Source organism: Oryzias latipes, chromosome 17, assembly GCF_002234675.1.
Source record: "Oryzias latipes chromosome 17, ASM223467v1".
Classification (NCBI taxonomy): domain Eukaryota; kingdom Metazoa; phylum Chordata; class Actinopteri; order Beloniformes; family Adrianichthyidae; genus Oryzias; species Oryzias latipes.
Genome location: NC_019875.2, coordinates 9,608,316 through 9,626,627, shown reverse-complemented (window position 1 = coordinate 9,626,627; position 18,312 = coordinate 9,608,316). Strand labels below are relative to the sequence as shown.

The 18,312-nt window shown below is 40.6% G+C and overlaps 1 protein-coding gene across 9 annotated transcripts in view; it reads right to left on the bottom strand.

Moving 5' to 3' along the window:
• Positions 1–18,312, bottom strand: part of efr3a (EFR3 homolog A) — a 113,355-nt gene that overhangs the window by 63,579 nt on the left and 31,464 nt on the right. For all 9 annotated transcript variants that reach the window (XM_023965565.1, XM_023965570.1, XM_023965563.1 and 6 more), the window contains 4 exons: positions 11,175–11,251; positions 8,201–8,328; positions 7,093–7,243; positions 232–353 (listed from right to left, as the gene is read on the bottom strand). In XM_023965565.1, coding sequence (XP_023821333.1) covers positions 232–353; positions 7,093–7,243; positions 8,201–8,328; positions 11,175–11,251 — 478 coding nt within the window. The remainder of the gene's footprint in view (positions 1–231; positions 354–7,092; positions 7,244–8,200; positions 8,329–11,174; positions 11,252–18,312) is intronic.

Genomic DNA, 18,312 nt, shown 5'->3' with positions numbered 1-18,312 from the left:
AAATTCCTAGCATCATCCACCCCTTATTGTGGCTAATAAGAAAATTCCATCCATTTTTACTCCCATCAGGTAATTATTCTGTTAGAAATGTCCTCTAAATGGAAAATGCAGAAGCAACATTTGGACAGAGAACTAAAGGAGATTGACCAGTGAACCCTGAGGGACTTTGCAGAAACATAATGTAAGCTGGCAAAAATAGAGTTTGAAAAGTAAAAGGCTGTGTGACAGAACCTGTTTCTGGTGTCGGTATCCTCATGCATGGAGTGACACATGGCGCTGAACTGGGAAACGAAGAAGTCGTAACGGCGATGGTAGGACGGCGTGTCTTCCTCAATGTTGGCAAACTTTACAAACTAGACAGAAGACAGACAGACGGGGGGAGAAACATTAACAAGCAATATAAGGTCAACGTCGTGACAGCCAAAGTCTTCTGTACAAAAACAGAGACCTAATGAAAGAAAAAGATTGTAGAGTCACAGGAATAGATGAACAGAAACCTGACAGTCAAGTTTACTGATGAAAGCAACATGATCAGGAACCTTCAACCTGGGTCAAACTTCACCCAGCGTCACTAAACGAGAGTAATAGCAGGCAGAATGTCCCGGGCCTTAGTAGTGTTTATGTGTGTCTGTTTCCTCTGCAGGAGGCCCAGTGTGGTCCAGCACACCGCCTCACTCCGCCTCCTGCAACTTTGTTTCAGGCTTCCCTCACGTCCTCCAATGACAGCAGTCCTTGGGTGCTTTTAAGTTTTTGACATCGGCATTTCATTTTTGGATTGAACTTTGGGTCCCATCTGAACCTCTTTGTCTGGACTTTTTGTTGGGAATTTTGTTGGTGAAATTTGTTCAGGAGCCACAAAGGTCACATGACTGTTGGGTTAGGCTTATCAACAACTTGTGTTGCAACTAATCTACATAATACAAGCACAGCTTTGACCAGTCTGAAGTTTGTTTGTTTTGAGAAGCATTGACACAGTTTACTTGTTAATTTTGTATTCTTGTTCACACTTTTCTGCTTCTGAAACACTAGAGCGCCACTGTAATCCCCCCAGTTTCACGTCATTATATTACATAAAGAACATGTGGAAAGTGGGAGTAACATGCTTGAAGATTTTCACACATTTTATGTTTATGTTTTGGTTTAAACTACAGAAAGATACCCATAAACAATTTTAGTATAAATTAGTATCTTAATCAACTTTTCTTTCTACGGGCACCCTAGGGCCAGCAACACTCAATGGTAACGTGTGGGTGAAGTGGATGTGACGCAAATGTGTTGTAAAATCTTTCCTTTTTCAGCCCTTCCCCTGATTCCATGGACCGTGGAAGGAGCTTGTTGGTGCCGTCTGAGTGATACGCTGTGCTCATTGCGGTGCAGCTCGACTGATTGGAGTAAGGAGAATAGACAGAGAGCAGTTTGTGTGTCTGTCATATTAGCGTCCTATGGACATATACCCATTACCTGAACACCCCGTGTGTCAGTAAGGGGCTCAGTACTAAAACCTTACTAATAACTAGAGTGTGGCGTAAGGATATGCTGGCATCATGTGTGCGTCATAAGTATGTGGCGCAACTTGCGTTTACTTTACAAATGCTTCAGGATAATCAGGCATTTTCTTTTCAATGAGCCTCAATGGGAACGGCAAGACACATCGGCGCTCCACTTAAGATGCTATCGCTCCTGTCTAAATCCCTCCATGGCTCTGGACTACCCCAAAATCAGTAGCACCTGCACGGTTCCACCCCCTCTACATGTGACTAAGGCTTCTGAAATAAGCAGCCAACATTGATATGAGGGTTTTCTAACAGTGTTTTGCTTTTTGATCAAATGATCTTATCTGTGGTTTCGATCTAAATAGTTTGTCAGTGCATCTCTAATGCTTTTAGTTTGGTGACCTACCTGTAACAGACATTCCTGCTCTCTTAGCTTGTAACTAGGCTGTATTTGAACATGAGGTAAGCCACAGAGCGATGATTTCTGGAAAACCAGCAGCTATGGAGGACCCGCCCTGCTCTACAGTATCACATGTTTATAATTATCCCATCATCCACTTAAAAATAAAGTCAAATGATCAAGTGCTGAACTTGACAGGCGCTCTCGTTCAGCAGCCTGAAATCAGACCTAGAGGGCGTTGAAGCTGCTAACAGAGAACCTCATCACCTTTGAGCTATTAGGTGACAAAAACAGGTGTTCCTCTGGGTCTGTCGAACAATGACATTAATGTGACTAAAAGCATATTCATAATCCTGCGTGGCTCTGGTAATGACAACCATCAAGAGAACAGGCCCCTTCTGTCCAGCCTGTAATTTTCTTGTTCCAAACAAGCATAGAGTGTCCTCTGGAGAGGCCTCCTCCTTCTCCACCTCCTCCTCCTCGTCCTCTACCTCCTCCTCGCATTCAGCTGGCGTTTCTCACTACCCTGTCATTGTCCACTGCAACAAATTGCTCGCGCTCATTTCAGCATCAGTGACAAAACCCCACTGTTATGTCTGGTAATTTCCTCTCATTTGATACCTAACCTCTCCTGGGGGTAATGGCTCAGATGGATGGCAGCCAGCAGCGGGAGAGCAGCTTCGCCTCAGGGTGGAGGATGGTGGAGGTAATTCAGGCGATTCACGGTTGAGCACTTTCTACTGGGTCGCGCCGATGATTTGAAAAGGTCAACACTTAAAGAGATCATTATAGAGGAAGAAACAAAAACTCTGCATCTCAAGGTACATTCAGTGTTGCCAGATAGAGTCACGGTTTCCCACAAAAACCAGCCCAAAAAGTTGAATGATTAATTAGCTGTAATTAGCAGTAATCAATCCTCCTTTATTTATCATTCCCATTTTTGATTGATAGTCCAGCTTTGAGACATTTTTAAATGATACTAAATCCACAATTTTGTTGCTAATCAGAGCAAAACATAAAATCGTGGACTCCCCTTGAGCTTCCAAGACAACAGGAGACCAAAGGTGAGCTTCCGTACCCCCCCCCTTTTTTTTTCTTAAACAGTAAGAACAATCAGTTTAAAAAAAAGCAAAGAAAAAACAAGAAACTTTTTTTTTTTTTTTTTTTTGTGCAACAAAAAGAGTAAAAATCCTCCCAAAAATGTTTATGCATTTATAAATAAATGATTGATTGTGTCTTTATCATAAAAAGCACAGCTGTTTTCCACACTTCACGTCTTTTCAGTTCAGTTTTATGTCAGATCTGAACACTAAATTAAAGTTAGACAAATGCATATATATTAACTATTAACTGAAAAGTGAGGACATACAATAGAAAATGTTTAAAACGTATTTAAACAAACATGACATAATCTACATATGCTGTGTAAACTAAAAAGGCTAAAATTCAACCCAGTTTACAGGATTGAGAGATCTGCCGTGAGGCTGCGATCCGCGCACTGCTTCACCTTGCAGTCTACTCCGATACTAAACAATAAAACGCAAAAAACACAGAATTTAGGGAAAATAAGGATTAAAAGTATACATAGAAATTACATTTCTAGACCGATTAGTAGACACAAATTTATTTTATTATCAGCTACCCATGATGAATTGTTTGGTGCACCAAGATCACTTTAAATTCAACTTCAAAGTTGACAACTTATTTTTAACAGTATCTATAGTCCAACGTGCAATGTTTACTTACTACTAATTGAAAAACAAATGTTTATGAGATGACGTGTAGAACAATACTGGTCATGGCCTGGTAATATGCTCCAAAGTCCCTTTATTCAACTTCAAAGTTGACAACTTCTAATAACTTTAGTCAAAAACACTGTTCATGTACTGATAACTCAGGAACTATAGAGAGAATTCACAAATATCTGTAAGGAGATAGCGTTGTTGTGTGTTAATATTTTGTAGTAATACACAGAACAGATAAGGCCTTTTGTTTTATAAAATAGAAAGAAGCAACAATCACGTTTCATGCTCTGTGGTAAACCATGTGGGCGTCTGGTCCTCGGTGCAGTTCAACACAGTGACGCCTGTTTCAGAGGATTTTCTATTGGTTCTTCTGCATGTCAATCAAGAGATGTATTTCACGGGGAAGATGATGATGATTCGCTGAGCTGACGGATATTTAAAAAAACAACATTGTTTTAATTTTTTGGTTTATTTATCTTTAATGGTCCGCGATCTACCGTCACATCCTTCATCAACGTAATGAGCACCCCAGATCTAGTATATATGATTTAATTTTTTAAGAAATCTTTATATTTGCATGTTTTTGTACATTTACTGACTTGCTCACAAGTTTTGCCAAATGAATGTCTCTACAGAAAGTGTTAAGACAGAAAATAAGTCAAGCAGTGTCTCCCTTTGAAGAGTGCCAACACCTCTGACCATCTGTGAACTGCATGTAATGTGTGAAAATCACACTAAGAGCAAAGTCAACAGATGGAATTTCACAAAAAGAAGAAGGAAACTGTAGATTGCAGAAAACTTCCAACATTTAAGCCATTAAAAGGATTTTTCACAAACAAAAAGATACAAATTTCTTTTTGTCCAGGATCAGCTATAAATTCCAAAAAAATATGATCACAGAACTAAAGCAAATCCGATGAAACTGATGAAGACAAAGACAGGGGGTATGTGGACTCCCAGTCCACTTAACCCCCCCCCCCCAAAGGAAGGCTCTGAGTGCATTTCCATGAGATACTCATTTGTCAAGACTTAGTCCTGGAGGAAAACCTCGTCGCCATCACAGCCTGACAGACAGGCTCTTGTGATAAAGTTCAGTGACAGAGCGGTAAGGAGAAGGGGATCACAAAGCAGTGAGGTCCCTTCACCACACTCACCCTGAGGTTGATAAATGTGTTGTTTTAATAAAAATGTCACTGCTGGACTTACTGTAAAGGGTTTGTATAAATTATCTGAGCAGTGATTTATCACCTTCAGCTCTGACCGTTTTCTCTTCAGTGTCACCGGAATGTCTCACTTCCTCCACGTTCTGCCGGCTGTTTGGGCTTCAATTCGATGAGGGATTTGACTTTTCTTAAATGTTGGGTTGTTAAACATTAATGTTATTTAATGTTTGATTATTTTGTTTTCTAAAACACAGAGCTATTATAAATCTATTTTTAAATCATTGGCAATAATAAGCTTAAAGTTTTCAAAAATTGAAGCAGTTGATTTATCCTTTTCACAAAATTAAAAATCATGAGTTTTTTTAACTTCATTGAAAAGTAGCCACAAACAGAAACTTGTGTGTTTTGTTGTTTATTTTCTGTCAATTACAAATTCTTAAATATGACAGAGCTTGAGGGCCAGATTACAAAACTTTTTTGTAAAGGTTTTTTATTTTATTTATGACTTTAAAAGTCATCGGCTAAATGTATTAATTATTCTCGTAAATGTATTAGATTTCAAGACGTAAATTTATGATTTTTTAAACACAAATTTACGAATAAAAATTTTAAAACAAATGTAGGAAAAAAACGTAATACATTTCTGAGATTTAACGTTGGAAATTTACGACTTTAAATCTCATAGATTCATCACTTTAAATCTCGTAAATTTACGATGCGTAAAAGAAGTACATTTACGACTTTATATCTCTTATTTTGACTTTTTTATGGTGACTCTAAAACGCCCTCGTACTTAAACAGCCACTCTGATAAAGTGTTACATTTTTCTGATGATGATGTAGGACATATATAAAGAAAATAATCTAAAAACTGTATTGAATTTTTCTTTTATTCGAATTGAAAGAATGTATTTGTGATGAGGAAAATACGAAAATATGATGCAACCACTTGTTGACGACTACGTTGAGGTATAGTTTTTTCTTACTAAAGGGCACACCTGAGTATAATTCCGGTCCTTGGGCAATCTATGCAAAAAAAATAAATCACTGCTTACCCTTCGAAAAATACAGTACGTCAGATGCTGCTCGCCATTTTTGTTGCACCGCTAATGTTAGCTAGGGGTTGTGAGGGTCTGTAGGCTAGCAGGAGAGCATAAAAACAGTTATGGGGGACAGGAAGGGGGGCGGGGATGGTTTGTGTCAGTAGTCACGCCCACAACTCAAAGATGAATTTCTGATGAAGGACTGCTGCTCTACAGACACTATGTCCTAGAAAACGACACGGTTATTTGGATTTTGGCTAAAAACTGCGTAATAATACTTAAAAGACCACTGGGAAAAATGTCCTTGTTTGTTGTTTAATTAATTAAAAGTACTATAAAAATAAAGTTGTTTTTTTGTTTTGTTTAAAAAATTAAGCTTTGGTTGAGTTTCCCCCTGTCGTTTTTGCTGTTTGAACGCAGCCCGCTCCACATGTACACACAAACGGAAAGTGCTTGTGGGTAATTAGTGGCTGGGAGCCGTTTGGTGGCTGAGTTGTGTTGATGCAGCTCTGCAGACTTTTCAAACAGGCAGACGTTACAACAAACACGCAGGGCCTCGTTTGGCTCGACACGAATCAGAAGCATTCATTGTACGTCGGCTTTGTAGGGAACTGCTTAAGAAAGAAAAATGTAATTACAGCTTCCACCTACAAGCCGCGTGCGTCTGACGCTGAAGGCGCCTTCACCCCCCCACGGCTCAGATGCCTCTGCTCTCCTCTGTCAGACTCTAAATATCACACATTAATAATGCAGAGGGTGTTGGTTCTAAAGTTTCGGCTCGGATGGGCAGCTAACAATGGCGAGGCGGCGGGCTCAGGAGGGAGGGGGCTTCACCTTCAGCTCATTTGAAACAGAAAATGAGGCTCAGATTTGGTTGTGGCTTCCAAGAGAATAAATATAATTACAGCTCACGTGACACAGCTTTGTTGTCTTTGCACGATACGTTTGTTAAAACAAAAAAAAGTAGGAAATACGGACAATTCGTGGAAGAATGCATGATGCACAGAGAGCAGAAGAGCTCCACTGTCAGCAGGAGCATTAAAGTTTCATGTGATGAAAAATATTCTCAGAAATACTGCAGAGGTTCTGCACCACATCTGCAAGAGAATGGGCTCTCTTTGGTGTAAAGTCAATTTGTGTTATTCATAAGTCTGTTTCATTGAATCTCATGATTCTCTTCAGCAATTTTAAAATACAAAAATCAAGCTCTGCTCCGGATCTCAGAGTTATCATCTGCTTCTTCTCTCACCGAGTTGGTTCCCAGAACCTGCAGGTCGGGCTCTCTGGACTCCAGCAGCTTGGCGACCATGTGCAGGAAACTCTCCACGAAGGGTTTGATGCTCTGGGAGTGGCACGCCATCAGCAGCTGGTCCAGAGCCTCCATGGCGATCACCACGTACCTGCAAAAAAGGTCACGCTGAAACTGGACTTTGATTTCAACCATCTGTTTAATCCTGAACCTCTGATGTCAGGACATTTTCGGCTGTAAGGAGCCAAGCAGGCCTGAAGGGCCGTACCACAATTGTGTTTTCTAAGTGAAAGTAATCGTCAGTCTGTAGGAAAACAAAGACTTCCTTAATTCATCAAGATGTTCAAGAAGACTGTTTTTGGGTGTAAAGGCACTGCTGGGTCATTTCTTGATTTCAAAAGATATTTACAGCAGGTAGCAGTGGATGCAGTTTATTTTTTCAATAAATAAACAAACATTTCCTGAAATGTTTCATAATTATCAATAGTTAAAACAGAACTAATCATACAAGTAAAGCTCATCTATGTTCTTTATTCAGCTGCAGAAGATTTGATATTTATATAGCGCCCCCTGCAGATGAAGGATGACAGCTATAAGACAGTTGAGGGTTGGGCAGAAAAAGGCTCTTAAACGTGTGGGTTCTGTCGTCATTTTAAAAAAGATCTAATTTAGCACTAAAACTGTCACAATTGAATACATTTAGTTTAAAAAGCTGCATTTTCTAATTATCTAATGTATTTTCAGCTTCTAAAGTGTGTTTATTTTTTTGGAAAGCCACACAGAATGAAATCATTTCCTTTTTGTTTACATGCTTTTAATCTTTAAATCAATAATGACTCCCAAGTAACCTCAAACGGAGCCGTTTAGCATAATCATTTTAACATTCATGTTGCAGAAACAAGCTGCTCTTTATCAGAGCTCCGTTCCTTCCCATCAGTTTCTGTCTCTGAAGGTCAACCTTCTGCTTGGAGTATTTGCTCTCCTGCAGACAAGCGCCCCCGGGTTCTCTTTGGCTTGGAGCGGAAACATATTGATTATCTGTGCGAGGGCATAAATTATGGAGGGAGTTTCAGCCGCATGGCGGGCTGGGAGGTGCAGCGGCACTCACCCGTATCGGTGTCGTACCACGTCTCTGCTCAGCCTCTCGGCCAGGTAGGCTCCGATCCGGTCCAGCTTCTCCGGAGCCGACACGGCGTAGAAGGTCAGCTTCTCCATGTCGGACTTGCTGAGGCCATCCTGATACGAGGCAAAGCGGGACCCATTAGGGTGGGGGGAAAAAGAAATGTACCAACGACTGAAACGAGCATTTGCAGCCTGCAGTGGTTCAGATTCTCTCTACAGCAGCTGAAACATGGAGTCAGAACGGGGAGAAGAGAAAGAGTGCTGCACCCTTTGGTGGAGGACGTGTAATGATGTGGGGCAACATCTTCTTCACTTAAAAACCCAACTCGTCCCAAATGAAAACAACCTTAGGGCATCAAATACTTGGGATGGGTACTGTTTGGACATGATCCAGTGCTGAACCAGTACTTTTCAAATGGTTCCTGTGCCTAAATGGTGCTCGAACCGCCACGATGTCTGTCCTTTTTTTGGAGCATTGCACACTAAACTCATGTCCATCAGGTGGCTGCATTAGAGTCTTTTGCTGTGAAGTACAGCTTTGCCTTCTGCTCCACCCACCCTCACAATCACTGGAAACGTTAAAAACAACAATGATTAACATGTCGGAAATAAAGCATGGAAATCTGCATTTTTCCTCAGTACTGGTAGTACTGTTTACGTTTGTACCATTACCAGCTTGGCACTGATGGGTTTAAAAAAAAAGAAGTAAAAATAAATAAAATAGGAGGACTAATGAATAAAAACTGCAAAATAAAAGCTCCAAAAATACACAAAGCTCTTTAAAATGGCTTAAAAATAGTCTGATAAAGTAGCTGAAGTGAACAATTGCTTCTAAATCATTTACCTGGACTTTAATATTTAAAAACAATGAATTTTTAAGGACAGAGTATTATCCAAGTCGCTGAGTTATTAAAAGTTTTGAACCATCCATCTACTGAGTGTTTTCAGAAGATCTTAAATCTCGAAGAGGGCAACATTTTTGGTGATTCATTCTATAGGAACATAAATCAATCTGACATTTTAAAAACATAAAAACAGCAAAAATGAAACTAATGGAGGCGGCTGGAGGTTTTTTATACTGGATTGATGGTAAGAGCAGCTGAAAAAGTGTAGTTAAACAAACAGAATGAAGTGTGAAGGTTTCTCAGAGGACACACAGGACAGACTGATCGATTTCTTGAGACAGGGAGATGAGAGCAAACAGTCACTCCCGGATCTCCAGGATCCCCACACTTCCTCTACAGAACGACGGTCAACAGCAGAGCTGTGGAAAAACTTGAAGCCATGATCTTCACCAGAAGGACAGCTGCAGACTTTGAAATATTAAAAATATATGATTTATAACCCAACATAGAACACCAACTCTCAATGACACACATGATTACAATGTCTCTGAGCAGGGACAAGATTTATGCTGCGTTCACACCGAACCCAGGGACGGCCCGTGTGCAGACGCAGTGAGAAGTCCCGTGGCGTGATTTGAGCGTCGGGTGTGGTGCGATGGTCTGGTGGCTGGGATTTCCAAGCAGGGCGACAATGTGGCGCAGCTAAAGTTCTGTCAAGATCCTCTGTGTCTGTCATGCATTGTATACGATAGGCATGTCCAAAGTCTGGCCCGTGGGGGAAATGCGGCTGGTGTTCAAAATCCTACCGTCCTGTCATGAAATCGATAAAATGTCCAAGAAATCTGTTTTTGCCTATTAAGACACGGCAGAGTCATTTCTTTATTTAAAAAGATATTAACAGGAGGTAGCAGTGGTTGCAGTTCATTTCTTTTTATAAACACATTTTAAGAACTGTGTGTACTATCTTTCTGATTGTGATTGGCTAAATTTCGTTATAAGCCGTGGGTAACCTGTGGCCACATCCATCATGGGAAACTTCTGTGACACTCCGTAGGCCTTTTTCTTAAATGAACAGATTTGTTTCTTTGATCAAAAATACAGCATTTTATACGTTTTAAATAAGATAACTATTTGTGTTATTTTCCTGTTCACATGGTTTTTCATTTTAGAATTTTACTAATGAATAATATGCAACATTTCATATGAACCCAGATTTAACGTTGACAAAAACTTTTGTTTCCAGACTGACATTTTTTTTTTACATATTTTCTTTCTGGTCCTCAAATCTGAATGTTACAGTAATTTAGGTAAAAATGTATTTAGATGTGGTTCGGTAGGTCCCCCAGAACATTTTTGGACAACATTCCAGCAGTGAATTCGCCATGCGTCTAAACAGAGGTAGTGACTTGCGTTTTGTGTAAAAGCATCATCACATGTTCCTCCTCAAGATTGCTACACTGACAGGACGACACATCAAGTCTGTTCAGTTGTTATCCAGCAGCTCCATTCATTTGATTGTTCTGATCACATGGTCTTCACTTTAGCTAAACCAAACCACATCAGCTCTCTTCTAAGAAAAGCTGAACAATAGAGATTTAGAGATTTTTGATCTGAACTAAAGTGGAAAAACAGAACCGCTGATGTGAGTTCACCTCTTCGGCGCATAAAATAACAAAACTGAGCCAAAACGTCTGAAGTGGGGCATCAATTTGAAAGCAGGACAGTCAGACTTGGGTGGCTGTGAGGGAATTCTCCCTGCTCATCAATTCCCTCACTGTTGAGGAGACAAACTGGGAGGAAGAGCTGCGTTAATGTCATTTAAATCTGCTATGACCCGATTCTATCTGAAACCCAGTTTTCCGGCGCCTTCGCAGCCTTCGCCCGTCCTTTTCCCATTCCATCAGAGCCGCTGCTGCCAAATAACCTTGTTTCAAATGGCGCCTCTCATTTGTCTCCATTTGCAACATTTGATTTTGTTTTAAGGTCGGACTCTGACCGATCCGGACAGTGAGATGAGCTGGGAGGCCCAATCTGGCCGTAATGAGGAATTAAAATGGCCGGTGGATCTTGTCACTTTCATTTTGGTTGAACGGCGTGACGCGTGCCAGCACTCACTTTAGGGTCCTCGGGGAAGATGTTGTCCACCAGGCGTTTGTACCTCGGCCTCAGCGGCCCGCAGCAGCCACAGACGCCTGCAGGAACACAGAACATCCAATCATTAGAAGACGTTGACAAACCTGCACGGACGAGGTCTTTAAGTAACCTGCAAAAAATATCAAGGTCATAGATCAGCCGCGGTGCAAAGGTAAGGCGGTCGACCGCTAATCAGAAGATTTCAGGTTTGGTTCCCGCCTTGCCCGCCTGTGCATCGGAGTGTCCTTGGAAAATACACTGAACCCCTTATTGATCCTAGTGTTTATAGGTTGGCGCTAGTGTTTGGCAGGGAAACCGCCATTAGTGTGTGGATGGGACAGTGACCGTAAAGCGCTTTGGGCTTTTAAGGAAAGAAAAAAAGTGTTATGTAAGTATATGTCATTCACAATTTACGCTTTGTGAGCCTATAGAACGAAAAAGTTCATGCAAATTCTAGGGGCATGCTGTGGGCGACAGGTCGTATTGACCACTTAAACAAAACGTCAGGGTAAGTAAGGGTGAAGTAGGCGTGTTGCAGGAACGTCGTACACATTTTTCATGTATTCAATCCTCCCAAATCCTATGGATTTAGGGCTGTTTACATGATAAATACACTGCCTGCGTGCAGTCTGACAGTTAGAAATGAAGAAATTAGACAATCGTTTTGTGTGGACATCCTTTTGGTACTTGTATATCAAGTCCACACCCCGTGCATCCAGCATTTATGCATCATTATTACAGGTCCAGTACTCACACCTTACCAATGACTAGAGTGAGGACAGTATACGCCATCATCAAACATACTTACTTACCACATCATCTCTCTTGAGTTTACCGTAAAAGCCTCAAGAACACTGCATTCTGCAGCCCCTCCCCTCTACCACCCTACACGGGTCCGGACAACCCAAACACATGCAGCACCCAAACGGGTCAACCCGCACCGTACAAGTGCTTGAGACTAAGGCTTTACACTTCAACTAAGACAAGTTACAATCACACTTTTTGTTCAGTTTCATTGGTGTTTAGATTCATTTTGTTGTGAAAGGGAGAGTTTCTGGACTTTAAGACTTCCATTTGCTTTGATGAAGGAGCAACAGTTGAATCTACGTCTAAAATCTAGAAAAAAAGAAGGTGGTTCCAGAAGGAGCAATGATATCCATCTTAAGGATAATTGTCTGTATTTGCAGCCCGAGCACAGAACTCCTTCCTAGCTGTCAGCAGCACGCCGTCTGTGAAATGTCGATGTTTTGGAGTGTGAAGGAGCAGCAGACAAGCAGCACAAAGGTCACTGCAGCTTTCAGCTTTGCTGACAGACGATCGAAGTGGCAAACCATTTAGCCTCTGAGACGCAGCTGCATGCTATGAAAATCCTACAAATAAACACAGAAGTTTTGAATGGTCTGTAGTGGAGATTTGTTACCAGGAAACTGAACTAAAATAATAAAATTCTGGTTTTCTTTGTGCTGTTCTGTGTGGTGAGGTCTTTATTCTAAAACAGAAATTTTCTTTACTAACATCTAAAGGCTTAAATTAAAATGCTGAGGCTTAACGTTACGTTTTGAACAGAATTCATGAGTATTCTTATTTATTTATTTATTTATTTTTTACTAGAATGGGAAGCAGAGTTGAAAAATTGTTTGGTTTTAATAGAGCTCATATTCCGGTTGGCCTGCCTGACTCCGATTCTCGTCTTTGGTCTGCGACGTTAGACGTCGACAGGTAGGTTTGATTTTAGGATAACAATCAACAGAAGATGGACAGACGGTTGGTTCTGTGTGGGGGATTTGGGTCTTTGGGCTCAGAGGTCGCCTCTCTAGACTTGAAAATCTAAATGATTCACTTCAAGCACAACCATCTTCACCATCCATCGTTTTAAACCTTTTTATGGTTTTCCTCCAACTACTTCCAATTTAATTCCAACTCCTTGACCGTTTCTGCAACTAATGTAATTCCAACCAATTCTGAAAAACAGCTTTGTATATTAGCTATGCGTCGATAAGAAATACTTAATTTAATGTTGATAGCGTCTCAAATCAGCGCAAATCTGCTTTTTTCCACTTAAGAATCCAGTGGAATTGCATTAATTGCGTAAACGGTTGAAAGTTATGGAGCTGAAAGAACGTCAACACCAGACTTAAAGTCCGGTCTTCAAAGGGTTAAAATAAATCAAGGCAGACTTGATTTTGTGAGGACCCCTTTAATAGTCAAACAATGTACACTGCCTTGCCTTCTTTGGGTTTTAAGGGGTCTCAGTTTCATCTTTAAGCAGATGTTCCAGTATTTTTGGTGTTCAGTTTCCCAGTTGCATGCTCAGCATGAAGTTGTTGATCACTGATACAGACCATTATAAAACACCATCAGAATAATTTGAACTCAGAGTCATTTGGACTAAATTGGTTTCTTTATCTTGATTCTACTGAATGTTTTTTAGCGTTATTTGCGTGAAACCATGAGATGACTTCTGTTATGGTCAGCATTTTAATAACAAGAAACTGAAGTAATTTAAAGCATAAAAAACAGCTGAAATAAGCTCAAAATGTGTGTGAGATGTTTTTACTTGAATGTACTGTAGTGTACTATAGTTAGGTTTTCGAAAATTCACTTTGAACTCAGAAGTGATAAGTATTTCCTCAAAACTTTAGTAAAAAGCTTAGTCTATAGAAACAGAGTTTGATTGGTTGTTTTAGGGTAAAATAATTTCATACTTAACAGTATCCAAAAATAATTTATATCCAACAAACCCTTTTTTTTTTAAATGGTAAAAGGAAACAAAAAGTCAAATAGTAAATCAAGCTAAATTCTTTTCTCCTTCAAGGATTTCAACTTTCCTTCCATCACACTTGTTGCCTGTTTAACATCATCTGAAAGGCTGGGAACTTCATTTCCCAGATGCCCCTGCTCACCCCATTAGGGGGGACTTGCATAAAAGCCCGTCAGGTGGCGAGAGGTCACCTCAATATCTCTGCAGTTTATTTTTCCAGCGAGCGGCTCTGCAGGTTGATGGGGGCCCTCGAAGCGTGAAGATTAATCAACTTCGCTGCAGGTCAGATTGGGAGGCGGTTGTCAAGGCAACCACTCCACTGCAAAAACTCCCATCATGGATCATGCTACTACTCTGCTGCAGTCAAAGCGCCTCGAACACGACAGCACAACTCTGCGTCTTTCACTTTTGGCAGTTTTTAACGAAGAAAACCGAAGCATTTCTCAGTCAGAAGGATCATTAACATTAATATTTGATCTTCAACTGATCATCAGTGACTAACTTCAGCAGGAGATTAAATTGATGCAGTGTTTGATCCATGTTTTCTAGTGTTAATTTGATGTTCCGAGGCTGAAAATGAAATAAAACGCTGGAACTCACAAATTGTCTGTCACACACGAAACAGCCTCACAGTGAAATGTTCAGCAAGAAGACGTTTTCAAGGATTTTTTTAAAATAAAACGTTTTATGTTACAATAGTTTTATGTGTAACTGATGTTTTATGACCATGTATGTGTTTGCGTAGTGATGCTGACAACTTCAAATGAGACCCTTATGTTGAGGATCAAATTGAATTGCTACCTTAAAATGAGGATAAATAAGTCGACCAAAGTTAAGTTTGTTGCTAGCATTTCGGAGCTGCTGCCAATTCACAGAGGAGGTCAACTCCACGTGCCGCTCGGTTTTCTTTTATCTGTTTTTTTTTTCCAGTCCTCACACTGAAAGCACACGCAAACACACACACAAACAGCAGATGAAGACACTCCGAAGGTCCTCTGGGACCAGAACCAGGTCGGCTCAAGGACCGGGCTGCAGACAGTACCGCCATGACAGCCGGCTATTTTCTGCCTCATTAGTTCAGCATCTTCAGGGGAAAAATGAAATGACTTCACGGGGATTTGTCTTTCAGTTTCTGCCAGTCTGGAGGCGAATCCCTGAAGGAAGACGCCATGAATTCAATCCAGCAAAATGATCACAAGCAAAGAGCGGGTCCAGTCATTCTACCGTTAGCCTTCCAGAAAGGTGAGGAAGTCCAGACAAATTACCTTCGACTTCAATCCCTTTGAAGAAACATGTAGTCTGCCATTTATGTGGACTAATTTGAGCACTAATTAAATCATTCATCACCTATGATGTCACGATGAAGTCAATATTGTGTAGAACTTCATGTCGACTCATTAGCTTAATTGCTGACAAATTGGTGTCAGTCTTAATGAGCGCCGCAGATGAGATGAGACGGCCAATTGTGACGCATTTTCACTTATCCTTCAGTGAAATATGATCCATGAGGGAAAAGAAAAATAACTTTCAAATCTAAAAATTGCTAAAAAACTTTATTGGTTTATTTTAAGATGTTTGAATGGTGCTGTGGGATAAAGACACTATCTAAAGCTCCTTTCGTAATTGATTTAGACGTGTAATCTTGGCTATGGTGGATTGGAAAACAAACAGCATCTGTTTGAACTACTTGTAGCTCAGAATCTAAATTTGTCTTCAGGCAGCTTCCTTTAGCGGTTTCCACAGTAAATCGTCGGCCTCCATCTATCCCCATCATCTCCGTCCTCCTCGCTCAAACCAACCACCATCATGTCCTGCTAAACATCATCTATGAACCTCCTCCATGGTCTGTAAGACCTTGACCAACATCAAAACTGCTTCCCTCTAAATATGTCCAAACCATTTCTGCTTTCCTGTATTTGTCTCTAGAACAGCGGTGCCCAAATCCAGGCTTTGAGGGCTGGCCTCATGCTAGCTTTAAGAAACCCAGCCTTATCTGCTGTTGATTACCTGTTCAGGTGTGTTTAGCTACTTAGCAGCTTCATTAGCAGGATGGTTGGAAAACATGTAGGACACCGGCCCTCGAGGCCTGGATTTGGGCATCTAAAATGACCTGTTCCTCTGATGGATTCATTCCTGATTCATCCTCATCACTCTCAGTTAACTTCAACATCTCCAGTTCCACCTCCATCAATGATCTCTAACTAAAGCCTTAAGGTGTGTTCACACTGAACGCGATTCGAGGGTCTGGGGGAGTAGTATCAATGTTAAGTCATGGTACAGATGTAATTTGAGGTCTTGCGGCGCGATACGAGCGACAGGCACAGCGCGGTGGTCTGGCAGCATTGCGATTTGAGTGATGCAACGCAATTCGCCAGAGTTCAAATGTTTGAACTTTGGCAAGGTCACTGTGTTAGGTCAACCAATCAGGGACCACACAGACAATGTCAGGGATTCAGCTTTGGGGATGTGACATCTTGAGTGACTCAATCAGCGGATAGAATACACATTCAATATGGCGGATCAATCCAATAGTTCTCCTGAACTATCCATCCGTTCATTTTCTTAACCCGCCGTATCCCTCTCTGGGCCACTGGGTCACCAGTGGGCACTTTATGCCATCAAGAAGATCATACTTTCACCACAAAACCTTTTTAATTTTGCTAAAAAAAGTGTGAAAATATTTGATCTTCAACCATTAAGTCCTGGAGCATCAGACTGACAGATGGAACATCCACCATCAGGTGTTTCTGCTGTTGTTGTGATCAGCCGTCGTTTGTTTGTATGGAGCAGATTCAAATCACAGTCAAATGCATCCCGGCTGTGAGGATAACCACCCTTATACTGTTATGTAGGAGATGTATCAGCCCTAGTCTGTAGCTGTAGATGGGCTACTGTGTACCACGCTGAGATGGAGGTGAACATGCGGCGAACAGCGTGCACGTCCCCTGAGAAATTACACTCAAGCACAAACAACAGCTAATCTGGCCCCTAAAGACCAATAGAGAAGATCAGACGCATCATTTGCCTGCAGCCAAGCAGCAATTTCAGGAAAGAATTCCAACTAATGGGTCATGGGTAGGAATCATTCCAGAAACTGAGATGCAAGACATAGGCCAAGGACCATGAGGAACAGAGGACGTCAACAGGAGGTCCATTCTTCATTAAAATGTCTCAGTAAATCTGAGGAGGGTTGGAGGCCAACATCCCAGCATTCAATGCTGTTAGGGGCCAACTCGACACACTGCAGCTCATAAAACAAATTACTAAAGGTTTCTTCTTCTAAAACACAGTTTGGAGATTTATTGACTGTCAGGGGAACTAAAAGAAGAACTTCAGATTTAATTCCATAAAGAAAGTTTTCTAAGTTTAACAAAGTAAAAATTAAAATAAGCAGCTTTTGATCAAACTACTGCCATTCAAAACGAGCCCAAGCTTTTGGTTTTTATTTTACTGTTTTTATATACCTAAATGAGTATAAATGAAGGGCTATCTTTGACAGCTGTTTTAACTTTGACGAACTAACTGACAATCTTGTCAAAATGAGCTTTTATCACTAGAGTCATTTAGCTAAAGCTAAACTTTCTTGAGCTGCAGTGACCTTGAAACACAAATCCACGCCCTGATTACCTCTCAGATTATTGTAAGCCTGGTACTTATTCATTGTTCTCCACATCACAATAATCACTAAAGCAATTAAACTACAGTTTTGACACAATCAAACCTAAATGAAATAATTATGATGCAAAGAAAAGCAGTGTTGTGTGTCCGTTATGCAACATTTTACCCTAGGAATAGGTTAGGCAGTGTTGTGTTTTGTTATGGAACACTTCAAAATAAAGTAGAGCTGGGCGATATGGCCAAAAACTAAAATCTCAGATTTTTTCATTCCAAATTTGATTTTCAATTTTAATCGTTTTTTTCTCTCTCTCTGCTCTTATTAATTACAAATGATGGAATATATTTCACAAAAACTTTTATTTTAACCTCTCTTTCGGAAATTGGATCTAACACAAAGTTCAACTAAATACGAAGCTGTAAAGATGTTAGTAGAACAATGCAGCAGATGTTTTAGGAGCTACCGCTAGCGTAAGCATCTCATAAAGATAAGATACTAGAACGCACTCGGCAGAGCTTTTCTGGTAGCAACGGCTTTAAATCGGATTTTGCTGCGTGTGCTTTGATGCTGCAAGTTTGAAATCACATCCACAGTGACCAAAATCTCATTTTTCACTCACCAGCCAAGTTAGATAAAAAATAAGAAAAAAACTACCAACCAAACCAATCCTAGCTCTCTGCTTTTGTTGATTTCAGGCCGTCTATGAAATGTTTTACTTTCAATCATAAAGGAGTCGTTTCTGT